Genomic DNA, 24,798 nt, shown 5'->3' with positions numbered 1-24,798 from the left:
CTCCCCAGCACACTCCTTCAGGCCCCTCCAGAGCATCCACAGCCACATATCCCTGCTAGCATGTAATGCTGGGCCCTTTAAGACATTTTGAGTTTCAGTTCCTTTCTTCAGAGGCAGAAGAAAAACAAGCCAGCCCTGCGGAAAGAGTGGTATTTCACTAATGGGGTCCAGATGTCTTCATTCCACAGGCTCTGGGTCCTGGCTTGCAAAACAGGGCAGGGAGAGGCTGTGCCCCCAATCCCCTCACAGAGGTGCTAGCCTAGCCTTCACCCACCACACACCTTCTCACCCTGCTTCTTTCCCCATCGTCACCCACAGCTCTGCCATCAGCACCTCCATCCACACCAGATGGATTCACCTCCCTCTTCATTCCTGCTGGAAAGCTGCCATAGCACAGGGGAACTGGGACAAGAGAGCCCACAGAAGTGCAGGGTGGAGCAGACAAAGCCTCCCCCCCTTGCTCCCAGAGCTTAAGTGAAGAAAGATCATGGTGTACAGCCTTTAAAAACCACACAAGAATATCTCAGGAGCTGTAGAGGACATGGGTCCTCCTGAACTGCTGGAGGAGGAAAGCTCTAGGACAGACATGGCAAGGTAACTCTGAAAGGGGACCATGCACTGCATACAGCTCTTTGGAATGGAGCTGACTCTGTGCAGGACTGAGGTTTGGGATGGGAATCACCACGCTCAAAAGGTCTCCAAGCTGCCCTTCAAATGCACCAACTTTTGGCCTAAAATGACTGCGGAGCCCAGGTGAAAGTTGCTTCCTTTCTCCCTCACAACAGTCAATGATCAAGGAGTTGAATGTGGGGAGGAAGCAAGTAAAAACATGCTTCCCTTTCCCCCCTGCTCCCACTCCACTGAAGACAAAGACTCCTTTCTCAGAGGCGGCTTAGACCTCATCAGCACTGGTCCTCTGGTGTTTAAGGGACTGAGGCTGGCAGGGAACTGTTTTCATTAGGCAGCTCTACCTCTTGCTATGCTGAAAGGAAACAGTGCAGACCTCCAGTTGCTACTGACCCCCAAGGCTGCCCTCCCTCAGGAGGGAAGGCAGGTCTAATCCCCATCCCAAGCAACTGGAATCTATCAACAGTTTATACATCCCCACTGCAGCCCTCCCTCCCTCCCACTCCCCAGGGAAGGACAGGGAGTTCTGATCATGTCTGTAATGCAGATGTGGCAGCTGGCTTTGATTAAACTACTTGATGTTTATAACCAGTCGACCTGCATATGCAAACCTAAAGGAAAGGAAAGCCTCCCCAAGCAGATCTGAATGAAAGGGCAAGGGTCTTACAGCAGAGACACACTGATTTAGTGGAAGACATTTCAGTGCCTGGTTCTTTAATTAGGAAATCACTGCCTGCTCATCCATAGCAGCACAGCAGCAGTCTCCATGCAGAAAGTGATATTTAGAGGCTGATTCATCACTGGGTTTGTCATCGTTTCCACCTGCTGAGAATGAGACAGGCCCACTGATAGGAACTAGACAAGAAGCTAGGATTAGCTGCAGCTCCCAGGCACATTAATGTGCACCTCAGAACACCTGAGGGACACAAACCACAATAAGAGGCAGAGCAGTTTCTTCATTTGCAATCAAAAACCCCCATCAATTCAGAACGCATGACAAAATCATACCAGGTATTTTTAATCCCTCAAGCACATTGAGTAGGACTAACCCCTTCGATCGTGTTCTTACCAAAACCATCCAGCTATTCTTTCTCTCTTCAAAGTCATTAGAAAAGACAATTATCTACCTTTGTCTGGCACAGGAAGCAGCACACTGTTGACAATGATAACTTCTGTTGGGACAACTCTGTCTGCTTAAATAATCTCTCACTAGAGCACAAAAACCCCACAACACATTGTAGAGTTGCTTGAAACCCCTGAATATTAGGGATTCTGGCATGTTCCTATCAGTGATATTCTACACATCTCTGTACTTTACATCAGCAGTATTCTAACCATTCACAACTTCGACAGTTTTACACGTAATGCATTAATGGCATGTTCAATATAGAAACATTAAAGAAAGACATTCCTGCTTTGCAATTTTAACAATGGAATCCTGGAGAGGGCAAGTAATTACTCCAAGTCAGGAGAAGCCAGCATCTGAGCTGCAGCTTCAGGTCCATAGCTCCTGTTGCTATACTGAGAAAGGAGATGCTTTCTTTCTTGTGACTGAGAGAGATGCATGAAAACCTCTGCCACATTCCTTCAGGAAACTCATCACAGCTCTCCTCAAAATGCTGGCAAAGTCCAAATCTTGGAACTAACCCATCAAAGCCTTAATAGCAGCTGCCAGAGCAAGACAAATAAAGGTCAGATTCATTCCAAGTGTCTGTCAACCTTCTGCTGAGCCAGGGCTTCAAGTACAGATGTTACTCCTTGTGCATCAAAAAAAGCCACATTCACATCAATTGAGAAATGCTCAGCAGTGCTGAGACCACAGAGCCTGCCCCAAGGACAGTTTCAGCTTGTGTCACAAGCTGCAGACAGTACTGAGGAGACACATCTGTAACACCCAGCGAACTGAAGGCCTTATGCTCATCAGATGCACAAGATTCAAGTTGTGCTACTCACCTCATCATCCTTGTACCAGGAGAGGTTCTCTGCTGTCAGGACAAACCAATACTCCTTGGAGCCACCTTTCATGATCCCAATGTTGTTGATGGTGAGCCAGCCCTTTCGGATGACCTAGAGGGGCAGAAGCAGTAAGCATTAACATGTGCCCTAAAAGCCTGGCTTTAGGTGACAGAGGAAAGATCAGAGGGTAACCCTACACACAGAGTAGTATGGAAAGACAAGGAACACCATGCTCTCTGCTGCTGCCAGAAGAGCCCCCCACTCAACTGGCCAGTGAAGGTCTTCACCTTAGAAGGGCCAGGAATAGTATAAAAAGGACGCAGGAAGGAGCCTGGCAGTGCTGTGCATTATACCCCCTGCCAAGAGGAAAGAGATGCAGGAAGAAGTGCATCAAGAGTGCCTCGGATACTGGCACAACCTACAAACACCAGATCACAGCAACACACCCAGAAAAGGCCATGCCTAGAGAGAAGCAGGATGCCAGCACACCTTTGGGCACACTGAGCGTGTGGAGTGCTTCACTCAACTCAGGGGTTGGGGCAAGAAGAAATGGGCAAGCAACCCAGAAAGAACTGAGTTTAGTAAAAGGAAACACTAAGTATAACAGAACAAAACGGTGCATCTGGAATTAGTACCCTGGACTTCTGTATACCCAGGTATTGAAGTAGTCATTAATTTAGGGCAAAACAAGCTCCTTTTAGGTCTCGTGTGTAAAGAAGCCAGGTTTCCTCTCTAGGAAACTCTGGTTCACCAAGTGCTGGTTTAGAGCCTCACACCTGCAGTAATCAAATGCAAGTATGCATCAGCTTAAATGCATTAGTTTTCTTATGTACTGCTGCACTGTTAACACCCAAAAGCATCTGGATGCATTGTGTGTGTACCTTGTTGTATGGATGTGCTAGGTGAAAACAACCTGGCTTTGAAATAAAACATACAACTGCACTGCATAGTAGCAAGTTGCACCGTGTGAGCAGCCTACCACAGAGGTACACAGTCCTTTTAACTGTCAATTTATCCTATAAAGGTAAACTTCGGGGCATTGGATCTTCATCTCATGCCTACAGTTAAGTTCGAGGCAGTCCTATTCTCTCTACGGACAGGAGGGGGCAGTGAAACAGAACCACACATCCATGGATTTCTGCTTTTTATCTCCACCCACTCACAAGATGTACCAGCAGTTCTGAGTTCTTCCTCAACATACGACCTTCCAACCTCATTTCTGCTTCACCTGTGTCTAGTGCCAGCTGCCCTCCTCTCCCCATTCAGCAGCAGAGGGAATAATTTGCTTATGCACTGTTCTTGCCTTCCCAGATGCAACATTAATGTTCATTAGCACACCCTGCTGAGTGGCCTTCTACTCACCAGGATCTCATCCTGCAAAGGGGAACCATAGCAACAGCAGCAGAGCAGAGAGCAGGAGAGGAGCAAAGAGAGGAGAGATTGTTACTAGGAAAGCTGGAGCAGGAGGAGAGGCTCAAAAATAAAATAAACTGGAAGCTGGTACCAAATTTTTTACCCCAGATGTTAACAAAAGCAACCCCCATCCCAAAATAAAGTCTGCTAATGGGAAAGCCAAAGCGCTTTACAGGTACATCCAGAGTTTGCCCTTTGCACTCTTTTACACTCAGCTCTTCTGTCAGTTGTACTGCAGAGGATGGGGTTCCTTACAGCTGCTCCAAGATCCCATGGGGTGGATGGTTGGCCAGCCCAAGCTGCTCCCCTGCTGGCCCACCAACAGTACCAAAACCATCTGCATGTTTATGTGCAGGGAAAGGTGGTCAAACATGTTATAAAGAGGATGGACATCAGGAGTGAATATCTCTAAAAGGACTGAACAAAAGCATTTGCTTCCATTCTCCATGAAGCTGCTCGTAAGACTGTGTTTCTACAAGATCTTCTAGCCTAGACAGCCTTGCCATGCCCCCAGCAAATCTGGGAGAAAGTATCATTAGCTCCTTTTCAATTGTCTTCAATTGAGTTTCCTAATTCCTTACAGTTCCAGAGGGAATAAGGGAACTCCTCCCCTCCGCTGCTGTCTTCTCCCATGGGTGTGTTCTCATACATACCCCATGCAACCATGGCTATAATCACCCTTTGTCTCCCCGTACAGAGATTTAAGTACTTCCAGTGAAGTTCTCCAGAACAGAGTCCATAAACTCTCTTGAAATCCCTTTCTAGAAAGTAGGTACCACTGGTGGGAAAGACAACTAGAACAGACAATTCTGTACTGCAACAGTTCACACCTAGTGTTCTGTACCCCTCACTTCAACAGAGGAGTGAGCACAGCTAGTGAAGGGGCTAAACTAACAGGGATTTACACAGCATCAATAGGGATTTCTACCAGAAAAAGCAAGACCAGAGCTTGATGATCAAGCATCGTTTCTCTCTACAATACTTGCCCTCCATTGGTGCTACATGCTCAGTTCTTCCTGACTGCAGTGAGTCTAAACCAGTATTTTCTGGGTATAAATGGAGTTTGATGAATAAAAACAACAACTTAGAGCACTGCTGCATCCAGCCCAGCACTTGTCTACCTGGTAGCTTCCAGGTAGCAAACATGCCCTTCTTGCAGCAGTGAAGGAGATGGAACTTGGCCTACCTGGTTGCCAGCTGCCTTCTTCTTGCTCATCTGGCTGCTCCTCTGCTGAGCACTGCAAACAACAGCAGAGTCATTCAAAACCCCCCAGGCTCTTGATCACCTGAATCCTGCTCCCATCAGACTGCTGCTACAGTGAGTTCATGCACCTCACCACTGGATTCCAAGCCTTGATAACCCAATCTATTTCCATCTGCTCTCTCAGCATGGTCAACTCATTACACCCCCACCTGAACCACACTTGGGTCACTAACCCTCCACAGCTTCTGCTTCTTCCTCCCTGACAACCGTAATACTCTTAAATCCCTGTTCTCCTTCTCAGCCTTGTAATACAGAGCCACTGAAAACCAAGCAATACTGAGAGCTGAGCCATACTTTGGGACCACAGCATCCGCACCAGGGCTTTTGCAACCCATTTACTGGAGCAGCTATTAGGACAGAGTCTCAGGAAACACATACAGTCAAGAGGAGGCAATAGGCTGTGGGTGCTTACTTGGCAAAGCCAATGAAGTCCTCATGGTTTGTGTTCATGTAAGCCAGCTCGATGTCTATTAGAAGCATGACCTGCCAAAGAGAGGCACAGAGCAAGACAGACATCAGTGATTTGCACTGCTAATAGTCAGGGACAGAGCCCTGGGCATTGTTCACCTGATTGTCCTCTGCAGCCAGACACCACTTGGCTCAAGCCCCTCTAGCCTAGACTGGCCCTTCAAAGGTGTCCCCATTCCACACCCCCAACCTCCCCTCTTATACACACCCCTGATCCCCTACCTGATCTTTGGTCCTGCCTTCTCGCTCTCGGATGTGAGTCGTGACAATCCTCTCCATCTCCTCACGCAGATGAGGGTATTGGCTGAGCTGCGGGAGAGAGAAAACACGTGCACATGGGAAAGGGAGGTGTGAAGTGGGGAGCAGCCCCCCACATACAGGCATGCATACATACACCTGCGATCAGGTATTGTCAAGGGAAGTTCTAGAAAGCTGGACTTGCAGAAAAGTTTTCCAAGTTCCTGGAGGTCTGCTGGGAGCAAAGTTCATTCCCCTCTTGGTTTGGGCTTCAGGAAAAAACCCTTTGCACTCTTGCAGCAACCTTCCTGCCTCACTGGAGGCCTGCTCCAAACTCACCACACTCTTCCTGGCATGACCTACTTGATAAACCCTAGATGTAAATGCTCACTGTAGCGGGCTAAGTAGGTGAATGGCCTGTTGCTATAACCTGTAAATACTACAGAAAGTCACCCTGAGAAATGAAGTGGATTTCAATCCACACTTGATAAGGTTCTATGTGAAAGCATCTGGCCCTCTCCAACATCTGTAAGCAGAGACAGGATGTGACCAACTCAAGGGTACATGTCTTCAAGAAACACTGCTCTAGGCATCCAGCTGCTTCTACCTGCTCTCCATGTGTGTTGGGGCAGGATTACATAGCTGAGGTCTGTATTCACATCACACCTATACCACAGTTTTTGCCATGTTACTGAGGAGGAAATCCTCCTACTTCCCTGCCCAGACAGAGAAGTACAAAGATGTTATGAGCTGTGATTCAAAAGAAGAATTATCTACAGAGATCATGCACAAGAGACACTGCCAGAATCAGCACCCTTAAAGCCCTCTGGGTTTCACACAGCACCTATCTACCTGCCTACATTCATAAGCCTCTAGTGATTTCAGTAGCAGTAACTGTATGCTTCTCAGGTCAGGCCCAGTATAGGCAAATGAGATTAATCCTCCAGACCCAGCCTGTTCTTCCTCACTTTTCCTATCCCCCACCAATCTCATTTCCCCCATTTTTTCCCTAATATTACCTCTAATTTGACTATAATGTCAAGCAGCATTTCCTAATATCAGTCTTTTATACCCCCTTAAGGGGAGTATATAAAGAAGTTTCATTTGCCTATAATCTATACTGCATTTTGTTCCTTCAATTTACATGAGAGGAGCTGCTTAAATTGGTTTGGCTTTTTGTTCTGTACACGTAAGCAGTCAGAAGGTGTTAGAAGGAACTGGCTCAAAGCGTGCAGCATCGCTCCTGGAAGCCAGATCTGACATTAACTATCAATATTGCTAACATCTGATTACAGATAGTCTCAAACCCTCCCAGCACTTTTGCAGTCAAGTAATCGCAATAGCCTGGAACTGACACTGAGCCCTAGCTTTGACACTGCCTATTTTCAGATGTGTGGTTTGTTTTGGACACCAATGACCCTGCAGAGGCAGGAAAAAACAAATGGAATTGGTGTTCCCCACCACCACCTTGTCTTGAAAGCACAAACTGGGTGTTCTCCATGATCCTGACGGTTTAGGCAGCTGGTTGCTTCAGAGACACACAGGCAAAGCTTCCTGTTTCCTTTGGGGGTTGGCAAAGGATAGATGGGCAAGTTATGTCAAACAAAAACAGGAAGTTGGAAAACCTCTAAGCAAATCTCAGCTTCTTTGCTTCAAATTAAATAAAAAAGTCAAATAAAAGACACATCAAACCTTCCCCCTCCCGCCCCACTCCCAACCAGTAGAAATGCCCACAAAGTGCAAACCAAGTTGGGGTTTACTCCAAACCCAGGTCCAAATCCAGCAACGTTCATGTGCAAAAAAATAAATCAATAGCATCAGTCCCCATGCAGGAGCTTGCAACCCCAAGCATGCACAGGAGAAGCAAGGGTGGGCAAGGGAAGAGGACACAGGCAGCCACAGGATGTCACACCACCAGGGAACATGCAAGAGGGCACAGAGGGGCAGGGAGTTATCACCAGCAGAACAAACAGCACCCAGAAATGCCATGACTCTGAAAGACAGGAGAGCAGGCGACCCTTCAAGGGGTTAAGTCTGTCAGCCTGGGATCATGTCCCAGCTCAACTGGGTTTTCAATCCTGTTTTAGCTGCATTTGCCCGTTTAATCAAACTACAAGCTTACAGCCCTCTTTGAAAACCAATTTGTCCCAATGTTCCTTAGTTCCCCCTCTTTGCAGATTCCAGGAGACCTTGCCAACACATCAAAGAGCAACCTTTAGCTGAAGGCTGCTGACTTGCAAGATCTTCCTGCACTTGTGAGATGCTGCAGTGCAGTCTGGCACAGAAGGTTCCTGCTTTTGGAAAAACACTAGCTAGAACATTATCCTCCTAAACGTAAGGTCTTACATCTTACACCAGCTTTCTGCTGATTTTGGAGCTACTCTCCATTTAACCAACTGGAAGCAGCTCAGAATCAGCCCAGAGAACAGCTGGTAATGGCTACCTTCTCTTCAGGTCTCAACTTTGTCTAATAGTCAACTGCAAGTCTCTTTTCACACAGGAAAGCTGTTACTTCTGTAGACAACAGATGGGTTTGCCGCCCTCCATGTTCTTTATTGACAGTCTCATATTATTGCATCAATGCAGCTTTATCAGCTGCACATACAAAGATTTCCTCACCATCTGGGGTGAAATGAAATAATTGTGACACCACACAAACAACACACAATAGTTCAGGTCAGCAGCAAACCAAGGCTACAGGACTGTTAAGCTAATTCAAGAGGTGTTAGCCCAAGTGATCTTCCTTTCAAGAAGCCTTGCAGAGCTTCTAGTGAGTTTACAGGTTTGGTTTTGTCATCTGAAAGGCAGCATCAGTCTGCACCACAGGAGGCTGGGTATTACCTTACAATTAGCATCAGTCCTCATGTAGCCTTTTCCAGGTGTCTTCCCTAAATAGCACATGCTCTTATCCACATCAAGCAGGGCTATAACATGCAAGATAAATATTGCAAATTGACTTATGTTCCTGTGCTGGTACTACCTTATGCTATCAGACCCATCTCAGGCTGGCTGCTATCCTAAAATGGTCTATGGCAGTTCCCTTCTACTCTTCCAGGGGGAGATACAGGCAAGATTAACCTTACTAATACATGTAGACATTTGACTTTAAGCACTAGTACTGTTCCAGTACTGTTGCTACATATTTCCATTCAGTTATTTCACATCTCTAACATTTACCTCCCTGGCCTCTCTGCCTTTTATTACAGCTATTAGTCTCTTAGAGTGTTACTGCTACTATCACCTTCCTTGGTTGCATCACCTTGGAACATCCTCATGTGGTCCTCCACAATATCACAGGTTATAATCCACAGCGCAAGTGGGTATCCAGCCCTTCTAAAGACGTCATCCAACAGAGAAACCGGAATTCAACAGCCTTAGGGGTTTCATGAGCCTTCTCCCTCCCCACCCAGAGCAGACATCTCCAGCCAGATACAGAAAAGACTGTCAACAACCAAACCCATCAAATAAAGAGAAATGGCTTGGAAAGGAGTTACTCTGCCTTGCCACATCAGCCCTCACAATCTGGCAACAGCAGGACTCAGCAAGAGACAGACATGCCCTGAGCTCTGCCCAGTCTAAGATGTCACCTTTAACAGCAGCAGTGGTGAGCTCTGTATTCCTACATACAACCAGACCTTATGAGCTCAGCTCTTGCCTTCACTCTGAACTCGTATCAATTCTTATCTTGCCTTCCTTCCCAGCTTAGGGGTATACATTGGTGAGTCTGGCTGCAACCCTGCAAGAAGAGAACTGTAATTATCAAGCCCTAAAATAACCCATGAAACAGCTCTTTCCAATTCAGCTTCCAGAACATACTCCTCTTGTGCCACAGATGTCTCTGGCTCCTCACTGGTGTGGTTAACACCAATTGCCACAACTGCCTTTTTTTCTTTTATGGAGGCATGTGGTGCCCTCTCCTGGAGGAAACCAGCCCGGGAAACAAACCCACTCCTGCCCCAGTCTCTAAGCACTATTTAACACCTTCCACATCACTTGGGGCAGCTTCCCTCTCCACCTACTGCTGCCCTCTCCTAGCCTAAGGCTTCACCTCCTGTGCTTCACAGCATACAAGGAGAAGTATCCACACTACCTCCAACTGAGCATAGGTCATGGAGCGAGAGATCAGCAGGAGAATGATGCAGAGGGTGTAATGCCTGGAAAAGCTATTCCCCAAGCCTTTTGGGACAGTCACCTTCTGTTGACTCTGAGTATCTCTTGCAGAACATCTTGCACCTCAAAACCTGACTGTTTTGTATATGATACTGCTTAACGCAGCTCTGCAGACAAGATGGAAACCTGCAGACCATTCATGCTGGGGGATGTGAGCTCTTTTCTGGCATTTTAGCTTTTTCTGCAGTATATGGACTTTTTAAGGGGGTTCACAAAAAAGACATTCCAAATGTGCAGGCAGTGGCCCAGAAACAGGGCTTACAAAGGGTTTGATTCACACTGAGGTGTATACTACAGAGCCAGCCAGAGGGAAAGTGTATGCTGGAGTAATCTGCTAGATCCCAGCTCAAGAGCCCAGCAGCTGATGCTCGCTTCCCTGGGCCTGCTTTTAAACTGCTCTTACACCTGCAGGTTGCTGCTTTCCTTCAGCTACATCTTTATACCCATTTCCTCTCTCTAGCTTTGCTGGAGTTCCCAGGGGTGCATGCGGAGAAAGCGCATGGAAGTGTGTGGGAACGGAGCGGGCTTTCTTTGCGTGTTTTGTTTCTTTACCTTTTCGCTACACTTTCTGATGGTGGATGTGAGCTCACTCACTACCATATCCACACACTTCAGACTCGGCTCCTTCAACTTCTGCACCTGCTTTTTCACTATGGCTTCAAAAGCGAGGTCAGGCGTGAAGAGACCCGTTCTGCATGGCAGGGGCAGGGTGGGAGGAAGCAACGAGGAAGAAGAAAGCGAAGCAGAGAAAGAGTGGGAAGGAGGAAAAAAGAGAAGGAAGGAGAGGGGGGGAAAGAGAGAAAACACAAGGCAAAATGAGAAGTGAGATTTTTGGTTCATTCCATTAGTTTATTGAACCAGGTGAGCATTGCTATGGGGCCTGTGCACTGCCAAGTATCAGGAGAGTCTACAGGCAAATGGAAGTGGCAAAGGGGAATGCGGTAGGAGCGGCTGGGCCAGTGAAATGGTGAGCTGTCAAGAGCAAGATGAATGGATGGAACCCCCCAGGGATCAAGTGATCTCCTCAAGAAGGAAAGCTTCTTTGGATTTTAAGACAAAGCTGCTTGCCAGTGAGCCACTGCCTCTCTTCTAGAGGCTCACCTGGTCTCATTTCCCTTTGCTTCAGGCACTCCCCTTCCCACCACAGTTATCTCCTCTTCATGTTTCCCTTATTCCAGCTGCAGGAAGCCAGAACAGGATCCAAGTTAAGACTTGTTAAGGTCTGTCACATCTTGCTGTAGCAGAACTGAACTGAATTTGTGGCTTTCAGTTGCAGGGATTCAACCTGCTCCACTTATTGAGCATATTTCATTTCATTTCACTCACCTTCCCTGCAACATTAACTTCTTCAGAACAGATACACCCAGTTACTTAGGCAAATGCAAACATACTACAGGGCACCCACAGCTATACAAAGCATCCATTCTGCCCCAGGTAAGCTGTAGCATCAGACCAATACAGGCCAGTTGAGGTTTATAAGGAAGCATTAATTTCCACTGATACCCAGTGGCCTGTATTCACAATGGCCCCACTATGAAAAGGCAGGAATTCCATAGAAACTAAAATTACTAAAATATGGCCCAGATTAATTCAAGACTATTGTACCCAAAGAAGTTTTTCAGCACAACTTTAACACTTCAGATCTTCTACCAGGATGCTCTTTGTTACACAGACCGAGTTACTTGATCTTCATCTTTCACACCTCTGTGGATAACACCTGCAAGACCCCAAGCAATAACAGCACTATTAAAACACTCCCCAGCACGTATTGTAAAACCTACAACTAGTTTTTGTAAGACCAACAACTATTATAATATCTACAACTAGCTGCTCTTCCAAGCAGCAAAGAGTTGGAACGTGTTGCAGGACTCAGCTTCACGCAAGGACCTCTCTCAAGGTGCCAACAATGCCTCTTTTGAGCAAAGCAAGGGCATTTCCAACGTTCACAACCTCTGACTCAACAACAGTTTTCTACTAATGCACTTGCCCTGCTAAGCTCAATAATACCTGTTTTACGCAGCAGACATGGAGGGCTCTGCACAAAACCAAGCATCTTTAATATATCAGTAGCTTCCAGTACCTGAACATCACCTGAATCACAGTATTTTCTTTCTTCAAATACAAATCTGTAGCCATGGCTACTAGAGCACACCCTAGCACTGAGGTAAACCATCAAATTCATTGCAGTAGGAGCTGAGCTAAAACGGAATGCTTTAATCCTGAATCTGTGACACTTCCCCCCATCCCATGGCTTCTTCCCATCCCTTATTTCCCACCCTGCTACCCACCACCTGATCACTTGAGGAACCTGTGCTGTCAGAACAGATGGTCTATTCCGAAATTATCAGTAAAAGAGGAAGCAAAAAGGAACAGTGGAAAAAAAAAATACATGGAAAATGGAAAGAAGGATGCAAAGAGAAAGAATGAATGGGAGATTTGTTATAGCAACTGAGGAATGGAGAACAAATCAAGAGAAGCTTCAGAGGGCATGAAAAAGGAGGGCCCTTCTGATCCAGTTAGCAGGCGACTCTGGATACTTGGCAGCCTGAGGGCCTCTGCTTACCTGTCGCCAGGCTCTAATGGCAATTTTCTGGGTGCTCCCCACAGTCACACACCCCAGGAGATGACAGCAGGAAGGAAAAAGGAAGCTCCTCCAGCACTCTAGAAACCTGAGCACTCTCTCACTGCATCCACTTTGCTTTCCCAGTCTGTCCTGGGGGGCAAAGCACGTGCCTGCTTGCCTGAGCCCTTCTGTAGAGGCTCTTGGCCCTAAGGACTAGGCATTCCTCCAAGCAGTGGCAAGTATCACCACTTGGGCACCTTTCCCCACCCTTGCAAAGACAGGGTGTCAGACTCTCCAGACACCTCCTGCAATGCCCATTTACCTGCACCATAATAGCCAGTGGCGATTCCAGTCTCCAGTGCCCACACCATCATCCTAACTGAGGTGCCTTTCCACCAGCACCTAGCCCTGCCTGAAGCAGCAAGCCATGGCTGAGAGGAATGACACAAGCCATCTTATCTTGCTGCCTTTCAACCCCAACCACAGAAACCCAAGAACTGCCATATCCAAAGGGGAGAATCAAGGCAGCTTCCCTCCCTCAGCCCCAACAAATACCAGTATGGATCCCAAAAAGCAAAACCTGAAGCCCTCTCTCTGATATCAGGAGGACCACAGAGACTGATGGACATTTCTAACTTGCTTCTTCTCAGCCATGTGCTGCTGTACCAGAACAGGGTATGGACCAAGCCAACCAGAAACCAAGCCAAACATCACAGGAATGGTTCCTTGTGACACAGCCCACAGCTGTAACTGCTGCAGCCTCTGAAGTTCAGCCCCATACTTGTCCCCAGCAGCACCCAAAGACTAGTTTGGGATTAACCCTCTCACTTCTACAAAAACAGAGGGGACAACATTTAAATCCCAGTTTCTGCCTTGGAAAATAAACCCAGATACTAAATTTAAAGTCAAATGTGGCCACATAAGAAATACCCTATGTTTTAGAAGGAATTAGGAGTTATGCTACAGATGGGTAGCAGGGATGTCTCCAGCACCCCTCAGCTCAAAAAGGCCATGGCCCATGTCCCACAGCACTTCCCTTCCTGTTTGGCTTGTTGGCTGGATCGTTCCAGGCTGGTACCGCTCAGGTCTAGTCATGCTGAGGAGGTGGTTAGAAACACCGAGTGTGGCTGCAGGCAAGTCCCTGCCCAGGTCACAATGCTGCGCCACAGCCAGCGAGCGGGTGGAAGGTGCCAACTCCATGCTGCCTCTGGTTACCTTCTTGGTGCACTGTCTAACAGTATTGATTAACTCCGAAATGACCATGTCCACGCATTTCAGGCAAGGTTCTTTAATCTTCTTCACCTGCTTTTTCACAATGGTCTCAAAGGCCATGTCGGGTGTGAAGAGACCGGTTCTAAACACCCAGGGTGGGGACAAGAGAAAGCAGGAGGGGGAGAAGGGGCAAGGAGAATGTCACAGCATTACACACACATCTTGGAGCAGGCACCACCATCACTGAAACCCGGCACATGGGGCTGGGAGTGAACGTCACATCCCCTTGGACAAGCCCTGACTGGACTCCATGGAAAATGGGGGATGCTTGGCACCTCACAGGAGGGAGATTCTGAAGGCAGAACTGATCCCAGCTGGACAGCCAAGGCCAGGCCACCATTTCACCTCAGTCACCAGGACAGTTTAGTTTTAATTATATGAAAGAGTACCATGGACTTGTATCCTTCTTTCTATTCTTTATGTCAAGACACAAGAAGGAAGGTGAAAATCTCATCTTCAAGGCAATTTTACCTTTTAGCCTTCTGCGACTCTCACATGGGAAGAGAAAGCAAACTGACTTGGATGATTGCTCCTACTCCCAGATTCAAGCTACTGGGGTGGTCCAAGGAGATTATCCCTCCCCTTTGGCTGACCTACCGTACCTCTGAAGTCTTCAACTCCATTCAGAAGGTCTAGAGGTATTTACAAGGCTATGCAGCCAATGGTCTGCCTAGTGCGTGATACATGCCTGATACCATGGATGTTCTTGATGGCATAGCTAATCTCCCGCCGCAGCTCCTTCTCATCAAACTCCATCTGCACCAAGAGAGAATTTGATCAGAAACTGTCTGACGCTTATTTGCGCAACCCCAGGATCCACAACAACAAGAGAAGATGTCCCACGCCAGCACTATCATGTGACAGATGAGATATTAGCCCAAGTGTTGGATACAGAGTTCAGCCCTAAAGCTTCTATTGCCAATGCAGACATGCTGGACAAATACAAATAGCTGAGGGCCTACAGTTACAGATGCCAAGCCCCAGCAGCTCTCAAGGAGCTTTGCTGAGATAAAGCAATCTGACTGAAGTGCTAGATTGCTCTCTAAACCACAGTTCTGTCTCCCAAGATTCAGCCCAAGGTCTTGGCAGATTTTTTTTTCAGTGAACACCAGATATTTACAATTCACATACAAAAATGTATTACCCAATACAAGGCAGACTCTTGTATTTCACATCAAAAGGCCTCATCTTATTCAAATGCAGAAAAAGAAGCAAAATGCAGACAAATCTGATCAGGTTAGTGCACTTTGCCATCCAAAGAAACTATAATTCAATTAAAATCCTCTTTAACTCTTACGACAGTAGAGCAGTTTCTCCACTATTCCCACCTCTAGGCCATTGACAGGGAACAGACAGAAGTCATCCCAGCTGTATCTACATCCTCTTTCCAGCTTCTTGCATATTTTATTAGGGCAACTCTAACTCTAGTCTGGTGCCCAGGACCAAGGAAGTACAAGTTTCAGCACCATTCATACCATGTGAAATCAGTCAAAGGAGCTCTGACACAACATATCTGCAAGAACATTTACTCACCGATTTACTGCTGTGTGGAAGTTATTTTGCACATTTAATTTAGCATTTAGAAATTAAGACAAATACTGTAATTTAAGAGAAGGTTAAGTTTTGTCACAAGGATGGGGACTGAGGGAAAGATCAGAAGTGTAAGAAGGCTCTAATAAAGGAGCCAAATTAATAAAAGCAGTGCTAAAGGGAATACCATGAAACAAAGTATTCAAAAGGGAAAGACAGATGATGAAAGATACCAAGAGGAGTAAGGAGACAGAAGAGGTAAAACAGGCAAGATCACAGAGTGGATCTCAGCAGCACAGGGCAACAGTACCTTCACCAGCTCAAAGGGGAAACGCTCATGGAAGATGCGGTTAATCCTAGCTCCTCCTGACAGCTCATAGGTATCAATTTGGTCTCCAGAGCCTTCAATGCGTTTTTCAAAGTCCACAGCAAACTGCTGGACCATCCTGAAAGAAAACACAAGGCATTAAGTAGAAGTCATGGCTTAGCAGTCATCTCCAGGGAGGGACTTGCCACTGGGGCCACTCACTGAAGCAGAGCTTTGGTCTTGCGAGCAGGGTCATCAGGACGAAAGTTCTTATATTCCTCCACCTCCTTCTCAATGGAGAGAAGCTGGCTTTGGAGCTTGTTGCGCAGGCCTGGCAGGGTGTCACGGATGTGGTTGGTCAATTGCTACACAAGAAAAAGGTTGAAGGTGATAATAAACCTCTGGGTGGTTACTGGAATGAGTTTGGTACCTCCACACCACAGAATAAAAGAGGAATGCTCCTTTCTTCTGTGCTCAATCCTTCTGAGCGGTCCTAGCAAATCTATCCCAGGACAGATACCAGTTATGAGTTGTCTATCCTGCCTCTCCAGCTCCTACCTATTGCACCCCTCTAATTCATCCCCTTCATTTTACCTTCTAGTCTAGTACAAAACTCCCATTCACACAAGCCTGCTGTCTCCACCTCAAGAATAAGTTTCACATGCAAGTATTAGCATTAGCTAATACAGGTAAAGACTACCCCATCTTCAGATTAGCAAACCGCTGACACCAAAGGTGGTGGTTAAACCCTTTTACAACAATAAACACTTCAAGGCAAGGCAGGAGCCAAAACCACTGATAAGGCTCTAATAAGAGGGTTTCTACAGAGCACAGCTGTTGAAAATTCCAGTTTAAAGATTATTTAAATAAGGTGGAAAAAACCCCAGTGCAATTCTTCACTTAAGGAAGCATTTCAAGGGAGCAGAGAGGAAAGCAAAAATACACTGCTACTGTATAAGACAGGAGACAAGATAGCCTTAATAGACTGGAAAATGACTATAAGTATCATATTTAAAAATCAATCTTTGCAGCTTACTGTTAGATATGGAGACCACTAGAAATTTAGAAGGCATCTTTTAGCTTAACCAGAAAGATGTTGCATTCTGATAGATAGTGCAGATGCACCAACTACTGATTTTGCACCAGTGTTACTGAGAGCATAAAGCAGTGCTCTGCCTCTCGTGTGTAAGCTCTGTAACTGACCTTAGTATTTTTCACTGTGTATCAATATTCATAACAAGGCAGGCACTTCTATCTGAGAAGAGGCCCGATGGCCATTCCTAGGACATAGTGGGCAGCAGTTCTTAACTGTTGACAGTACCTGGTTCAATACTTTCTGCAGGTAAGGGGTTCCCATGCGATCAGCCATGTGTCTGTAGGCCGGGTGGGAGAGAAAGAATTTCCTCTCTGCAGCCAGAGCTGCTTGAATGTCCTTTTTGCCATCAATGTCCTTCTGACTTCTGTTCACTACACCAATGTAACCTGTAAGAGCACAGTTAAGAGATCAGATGGCTGCAAGGAGGAGAATGCAAATGGGACTCAGACTAAGAAGGAAGTCACCCAGCTGGCAACACTGCAACAGGGGAATTCTAGTAGTTTCAAACTAGGATTTCCTCTGAATGGCATGGTTGGGGATGCAGAACAGAAATGACTGTGCAACTGAGAATTAGCTTACTTACTAAGTTTTCCCCCAGCCACAAAGCATTCCCTAGCCTCATTCATTTGAGACTTCTGTTAGAAGCCCTAGGACAGGTACTTCACTACGGCTAACACAGCATGTTCCACAGTGCAAAATTACTTCATCTGATGTAGCAACTGCATTCTAGATAAAAGATGAGGAGTCTTTTAGACAGGAGTTTCATTTTTTTGCAGCTTGCCTTAGTAAAAGCGAAGGGAAAGTAAAGATAAGACCATAAGGTTGTGCTTCTGCTAGGACTACATGTCTAAGTACAAATACCTAAAGAATTGCTATCAGCAGTCCAGTCCCTGACTTTTCTCAGTTCCAGCCTAGAACAGAAATGGCTTAACCACAAGTTGTGATAGATATTGCAGGAAGGGGATGCACTGGAGGAAGAGGATGAGGCCAGGACACCTCACACAGGGAAAACAGAGGAAGGAAATGAACATGAGGAAGCATACCTCTGCGAAGCGGAAGCAATTTATTTTCTAATACATCTCGTGCATCAGTGCCTTCATCCATAAGATCCAGCTTAGTGATGACTCCAATAGTGCGTTGCCCTAAGGAAAAAAAAGAGACATACTTGATCAAGCAAACAACTTAATATTTTCCTCTGCTTACAGAGCTTACAGGTTGCCCAAGCTGACAACTCACACCACCACCTCTCAGAAGAATGTGTGCTGGCGAAGATACAACCTGAGACAACAGACAGGAGCTCAGAGCTACTGAGCTAATCACAACCAAAAGGTAAAGGGAAAAATCAGGCTACTATTCAGTAATGTCACCCTAAATAAGAGATACTTACCTTGAGGATCCACCTCCTTTGCAATCTTCAGAGCATCAGAATTGGCCAAATCAGAGTTGGCTGGAGATACTGCCAAGATGAGGCAATTCTCTTTGGTGACAAACTGCATGAGCATATCTCGGATCTGAAACTCAATGTCAGGGGGCTGGTCCCCTACTGGGACTTTGGTCATACCCGGTAGATCCACCAAGGTCAGGTTCAGGACTAGATATAGGAAACAGAAGACAGCACAAGGGAGTGTTCAGATAAGCATGTTCTGGTCTATAAGTAAACACCTGTAGCTTTAGTGTCTCAAGTATGCATAACAGATGCACACAGCTTTCTAATTCTGTTACTGCTCAGTAAAATCTTGTTGCTACTGTTACTAGTTGTGATTGTCAATGTCATCACCTTTCCTTTCAAATTACTTGTATCCACCCTGATCAGGAAAACTGTGTCCTCAAAGTCCTTCCATATAGACGATACTGAACAGGAAGGAAGAACAGTACAGGGTTTTTTTCTACTTTATAGCAAAGTCTGGAGATTCAGAAGAATTGGTTCCATGCATTAGGAGCTGTCCCCAGTATTGAAGAACTCAGTCCTGCCATCCTTATTCAAGGAAGGTTCCTTCAAAGTCAGCTGGGCCTTCTCCTGCAGGACTACAATATGCAGACCTCTAACTTTGTCTTGTTGAGAGAAAACACACAGCACTGAGCTGCTGCCTTCCAGAATGCCCAGAGTTGCTCACAGTTAAAGAGATGGCCAATTTGGGACTATGTCACTCCCCTGTTTGCCCAGAATTCTTCCACTGAGATCAGCAGCATTTGCCATAGGCACTACACAGAAAGAACTACACAAGGTGCATAGTTACACGCAAGCAGAAGTGCTCTTCAAGGAAGCTACTCTCCCCATTTCTCTTTTATTTGTTGTTCCATTTATTTGCCCTGTAAAGCAGTATCAGAGAGCAGCTCTTCAGTGGAATGCCCATACTGATAGAAAAGAACAACCTCAGGAAAAACCTTCTGCACAGGTATCAGTTGTTTCTGCCAGCAGTCAGATCCTTGAGCTGGCAGATAAGCCTCTTTTAGCAGTATGTTCAGGGCTAATGGTTTGACGTAGCATGGCACAGCACATGGAGATTAAAGTCAAAACCAAGCACGCTCCCCATTTCACCTCTGCTCTACGTCTATTTCATGACAAAGCACCAGCCTGCCTCATCTCTCTGCTGACTCAGATGCTGCATTAGGACTCACCATGGGGAGAGTAGACTCGAAGATTGATGGGCACAGGGGAAATCCCTTTGTTGGAGCCAGTAACACGATCTGTTTCAGCCTCAATCTCCAAACGGACCTCCTCAAAATCAGTGAATTTCTTTCCTTTGCAGTGTAGGAACTCGCCATATTCTATTTAAATAGAAGCAGAGAGTCAGAAATAGTCACCAGGGTCAGAGGAACAGAGTGTAATGAAAACATCATGTTCCTAAGCAAAACAAAACAAAACTACAGTTGAAGGGATGAAATCTGACTAAAGCCTTTCCCACTAGGACCTGCAGGTTGGCACTGCAGTCACATTATCTGATCAACATCAGAGAACTCAGTAGAGCCCAACACCTTCACAGTTCAGCTTCTGTCTCAGCAGAGATGGATCCTCACTTGTTTTCATTCAAGTAATAACCTAAGACCTTCTCTGGTAATACAAAGCAATCCTAGCATGCACCTACCTGCAGCAGTGACTTGCACAGCTCCCATGGGAGGTATCTTGGTACAGGAAAATTTAGCCTAGTTCTGTATTGATGTGCTGGTGTAAATAACAGTCTCTTTATATAATGAGAACAGACTCCAGAGTAAAACACCTCAAACTTCCTCTTGACATGGCTCTGAGCTGGCTGCTGGTTGGGGATTTTTTGTGTGTCAGTCCTTGACTAGGCTAACCAATCCAAGAACCCTCTGTTTCCATTTCAAAACCTCCTAAAAGTCAAATTGTGTCCTTACAAGGCAGGAGGACTGCTGTGCATAGACCAAGTTCATCTGACAAGATGAAAAGCACCTTGAAACATTCACTTGCCATCTCCTGGATGAGATCTTAAGGGGAATAGTAATGAAAATATGCTGCAAGTAGCAAAACCAGTGAACTGCCCAAAAGAGCAGCCACACAACTCTGCAGCCTTTTCTCTGTACATCCCAGCATTCTCACACTGGGGTTTTCAGTACATTAAGTCATCTCACCCCCTTATTTCAGCAGATTATCAGCAGGGTGATCTGCCTCTTCGGCCTTACAACTCAGCCACAGCTGCAAAGGACAGTTGTGATAAGTGTATGCATGGAGCCTTGCCTAAGAAGTTAGAATAAAAACCCCAAGAAGCATTTTGCTTCTGAACACTTCATGCATCACATATTAAACAGGTACAACGGAAAACCACCCGCAGGCCGTTTTCACTGGGGAAAATCCTAATTTATTTCACAAACACGCACACCAAGCAGTGCCATTGATCAAATAAAACCTTTCTTAGAGAGCAATCCATCTGGATAGGCAGGGAAGGTGCTCACTTACCTGTGCTAGCATTTACCAGCTGCAGGACCAGCGGGCGCCTGGTTACGATGCCAGATCCACGGGGCAGAAAATCCCTGAAATGAACCAGGAAGTTTGATGAGTGAACGATTGCTTCCTTCCCTTTTCACAGCTGCTCTGCCTCTACAAGCATACGGAGATTCCAACAGGGAGCCTTAGTCACAAAAAGTAGTTTAAGGCACTAAAAACCAAGTGCCCCCCCTCAAAGAGGATGCGAGCTTCTTTTGAAGCAGCTTATACTCACAGCACGTTCCTTCTAATCCTGTAACAGCCGTAGCTCCTTCAGATGGAATTCCAAGTTAACCAACAAGCTCATTTAATGCAGCTTGGGAAAAAACAATCTCTTTTATTAGAAAGAAAACAAGTTGAAGCAGAGCCCCCAAACCAGTGTGGTGCCTTTTAACAAGATACAGTTGCCCAAACTACAGTGAAATCCCCCCATCCCCTGCTCTTTGGGGCTTCAGAAGACACCACATCGCTCCAGCATGCAAGCACCATATGACACATCTTAAAGAATGAAGAGCAGCCAAAGGCTTGCCTCTACCCAGGGTTTCTCTTGGCTAACTACTCGAGACATAAGTATTGCCAAGGCAAAAGCAATAGCAGCTTCCTTCTATATTCACAAGAATCCTGAGTTTTTGTGTACTTCAAAACATTTCAAAGGAAGGAAACCCTTCATCATCCTTCTCCAAATGCTGACTTTGCAGCCACAGCCAACAAGTTCTCCTTTACTTTTGCTATTTCCAAAGCCAAGCACTTTGAGCCCACTGAGCCAACACTTCAGTTATTGATCTCCAACTTGCATTACCAAATCCTGCTTTACTGTAGGAAAAGCACCACCTGCATTTACAAGCATGAGCTCCCCAGGGATTAAGGTTCCACTCATGTTGTGCTCCATGATTTCCTGAAGCTTTCTGATTTAACCAAAACCCTGATTTCTCTGCTGTCCTTGTCACAGCTACTATGGCAAAAACTCAAGACAAAGGCACATGAAAAAACCTGTGTGGCACCTGGGGTCCAGTTTCCTGTGTTAACTGTAGTTCCTGAGCTATTGCAAGGAGAAAACACTAAATCCTCACAGAAGGCAAGACAAGCAATCCATTAGATAAATTCAGTCACCTAAATCAACAAGTTTAGTGCTGCTGCTTTAGTTCTGAGTGAAAATATGCACAATCTGATCCCTAATATCAGTAAGTGAATGTGCACTCTTATCCACATGCTATTGGGAGGTACATGCCATTCAACTTCCGAGTTCTCTCTGCACTTGACTCCTATTAGGAGTTGCAGACAGAAAGCTGCATAAAACCCCCACAGCTGATGCAGGATCACCCTGTGTTTTACTCTTCACCTCCCTTTCCTCCACAGTCTTTTGGAGAAATTCCTCCTCCTGCTCAAGCCTTTCAAATCAGACACTAAAAGGTTTAGATTAGTAAATACTGTGACAAGCTAGCTAGGCACCAGGCAGAAGGCAGTGCATGGGAGTCTTGCCTGCCCTCTTGCAGTAGGCATAATGAACTGCTTGTGCAAGTGGAACTACAACAGCAGAGCATGTGCAGAATGGACAAGATGCTCAACACAAGTTTTGAGCACACTTGGGAGCCGGGCAGGGGGGGAAATCTCTACACACAAAGTGATGAAACTAAGCCAGAATCAGGGAAACAACAGACAAGGTAAGAACCACCCCATGCCAGGTGACTTGGGCAGATGGGAGCAGAAGGGTTAGATAAACCCGCTTCCTCAGCTCCAGCACATATGCACAGTAGCAAGGCTCCAAGTGCTGGCACAACAAGGATAGCAGGGATTCCTCTTGTAAGACAAGGCAGCCTCTAGCATGACACCAAAAGCAGTCTCATTACATACATCACTATTCAAGACTTTGTGCCTGAAATATGTTATTCAATTAGGTTTGAGGACACAAACACCATGGTTTCCTTCTCCACTTTGATTCTTAAAAACTGAGAATTACTTGTTGTTTTATTGTAACACAGAAGTGGCATGGCATTTGGTTTCCTATGCTTTTAAGCAGGAATACCACCGTGCCAGTTCTTCAGGCAAGGCTTTATGCAGAAAGCACAGCAAAATAGCAGCTGTATTCAGGGAATAGAAATACTTGACTTGCTTGCATCTTTCTTGATTGACTCAAAATTCCCCATCAAGATATTGGAAGCCTTATTTATACATGTCTCACACATCTTTTATTAACTACTGTCAGAGGGAAAGCATTGAGCTAGGTACATGTTTGGTCTGAGCAGTGATCTCCTTTCCTAAATCAAGACAACAAAAAGAACCAAGGATGCAAATCCCGATGGGTCTTCAGGCTGGAGAAGTTGTGGCAGGGAAGTGACCTGAAAAGGCATTTTTTGTTCCATTTTGCATTGCTCGCTTCCGAAATGCTTACACATGTTCTTGACTAGCTACCTCAGGGCAAACCCAATCTCATCATCCCTTCTAGTCTTATTTCTATTTTAGTATGCAGAGCTGCATTAAAGCACAGATTTAGGCTGAAAGCTGCATTAGTAGTGCAATAGTAAAAACAAAATATTTGAGGAACAGCAAACAACCTAACAGTTGCTGTAGAGCAGCATCCAAACAAAATCCAAACCCATCGGGAACACAGTAAGGCAATCGATACCATGCAATAACACATTTGGGAGCAGGGCACTGGGGACTTCAAGTTTCCTTATTAGTGTTTTGAATTAAAGCCAAACACCGTACAAAGAACTTCCATGCATAAGATAACTTGGAGCCCTCAAGAACAAGAAGGTGCTGTTAATGACAGAAAAAGCACATTTGCTCTAGAAACAAGTTTCAGAGTTCATTTACTGACTTGCACAGTCCAAAGGATTAGAAGTTTAAGGTAACATGGACCAAAGACATTTCCTACTAGACTATTTATAAAACACAGGAGATTGACAAACTGCTTGTATAATTCAACCTATGCTGTATGGAAAAGGAAGGAAACTGCTTGTATAATTCAACATATTGAATGTTATGAATACTAAACATGTATGGAATGCACTGAAAATTAAATGCAATTTTAGCTATAAACACTCGTGAAAGGAAACAGCATTAATGCAGATCTGAAGATCGGCATAATCTGAAGCACTTTCTTTTTGGTCATATATTCTAGAACCTTCAATATGACTGGACAAGAGGGGTTACTGCAATCCTTTATGCGGCACCACAACTGCAGTCTTATAAGCCCAGCTCTCAACCCAGCAAGAGCTCGAGTTCAAACCAACATGATATCCACAGGGAAACCCAGGAGCATCTGGCAGTTCACAGGGCAGGTAGTGAGGACTCCTGCGCTGTGTTTTATAATGAAGAATATAATGAAGTATAAAAATTAGTCTTATACTAATTTTGCCCCTGGTTTACTGAGCCTCACAAATAATTTACTCCTTGTACTGCAGAACTGAAGGGGTTTTGCCCTTTCACCATCCACTGGTAATCTCTATTTCTGAAAGGACTTCGTGACAGAGCTTTTTCATGCATAATTTGTGTCTTCACTGAAGCTGTAATTAAAGCCATTGGCAGCTAAGAACAGAACTGAGTCCTTGGTACCATCTCTTGATCTAAATGGAGGACGGATCAAACGCTTCTACCACCACTTACTTTCCTGCCCCCCAAGGAAGCCGGAAGGTTTGTAAAGCTGTTTATGCAGGGCTTTGAAGCACCAATCTAGGACTAGTCTGGATATACCAATACAGCATCCCTGCAGTTATTGTTTGTCGGTCCTTTGAGATTCTTGGATTAGAATGTGCTGGAGAATGCAAAGCCTCAATTAAAAAGGCAAACCAGCAGCTTATGAAGACATGAAAGTAGTTGTAAAGAACAGAAGAGTGAACACCACCATCTGATCATTTCATTTCAATTTGATTTCTTCTTAAATATCTACAGACAAATGGGGCATTGAGGGCTGTGATTAATTCCCAGTTTGGATTATATTCATTTCAGAAAA

The 24,798-nt window shown here is 45.5% G+C and overlaps 1 protein-coding gene across 21 annotated transcripts in view; it reads right to left on the bottom strand.

The window, feature by feature from the left end:
- Positions 1 to 24,798, bottom strand: part of DNM1 (dynamin 1) — a 64,591-nt gene that overhangs the window by 21,803 nt on the left and 17,990 nt on the right. For 16 of the 21 annotated variants that reach the window (XR_009968999.1, XR_009968995.1, XR_009968998.1 and 13 more), the window contains exons 2-15: positions 20,820 to 20,893; positions 19,523 to 19,672; positions 18,291 to 18,494; positions 17,947 to 18,045; positions 17,129 to 17,289; positions 16,030 to 16,172; positions 15,811 to 15,946; positions 14,659 to 14,726; positions 13,914 to 14,052; positions 5,951 to 6,037; positions 5,673 to 5,743; positions 5,183 to 5,234; positions 3,946 to 3,957; positions 2,581 to 2,694 (exon numbers count right to left, since the gene is read on the bottom strand). Coding sequence is in view for 12 of the 21 variants with exons in the window: in XM_062641317.1 (XP_062497301.1) it covers positions 2,581 to 2,694; positions 3,946 to 3,957; positions 5,183 to 5,234; positions 5,673 to 5,743; positions 5,951 to 6,037; positions 13,914 to 14,052; positions 14,659 to 14,726; positions 15,811 to 15,946; positions 16,030 to 16,172; positions 17,129 to 17,289; positions 17,947 to 18,045; positions 18,291 to 18,494; positions 19,523 to 19,672; positions 20,820 to 20,893 (1,510 nt within the window). In the remaining 9 variants the exon portion in view is untranslated. Of the gene's footprint in view, positions 1 to 2,580; positions 2,695 to 3,945; positions 3,958 to 5,182; positions 5,235 to 5,672; positions 5,744 to 5,950; positions 6,038 to 10,687; positions 10,827 to 13,913; positions 14,053 to 14,658; positions 14,727 to 15,810; positions 15,947 to 16,029; positions 16,173 to 17,128; positions 17,290 to 17,946; positions 18,046 to 18,290; positions 18,495 to 19,522; positions 19,673 to 20,819; positions 20,894 to 24,798 lie in introns of all 21 variants that reach the window. The other 5 variants (XM_062641315.1, XM_062641308.1, XM_062641310.1 and 2 more) reach the window with 3 other exon arrangements.

The sequence above is a fragment of the Pezoporus occidentalis genome, unplaced genomic scaffold (assembly GCF_034315485.1).
Source record: "Pezoporus occidentalis ecotype Australia unplaced genomic scaffold, CSIRO_AGI_Poc_V1 ctg68, whole genome shotgun sequence".
Classification (NCBI taxonomy): Eukaryota; Metazoa; Chordata; class Aves; order Psittaciformes; family Psittacidae; genus Pezoporus; species Pezoporus occidentalis.
This window is presented reverse-complemented; position numbering and strand designations above follow the sequence as displayed.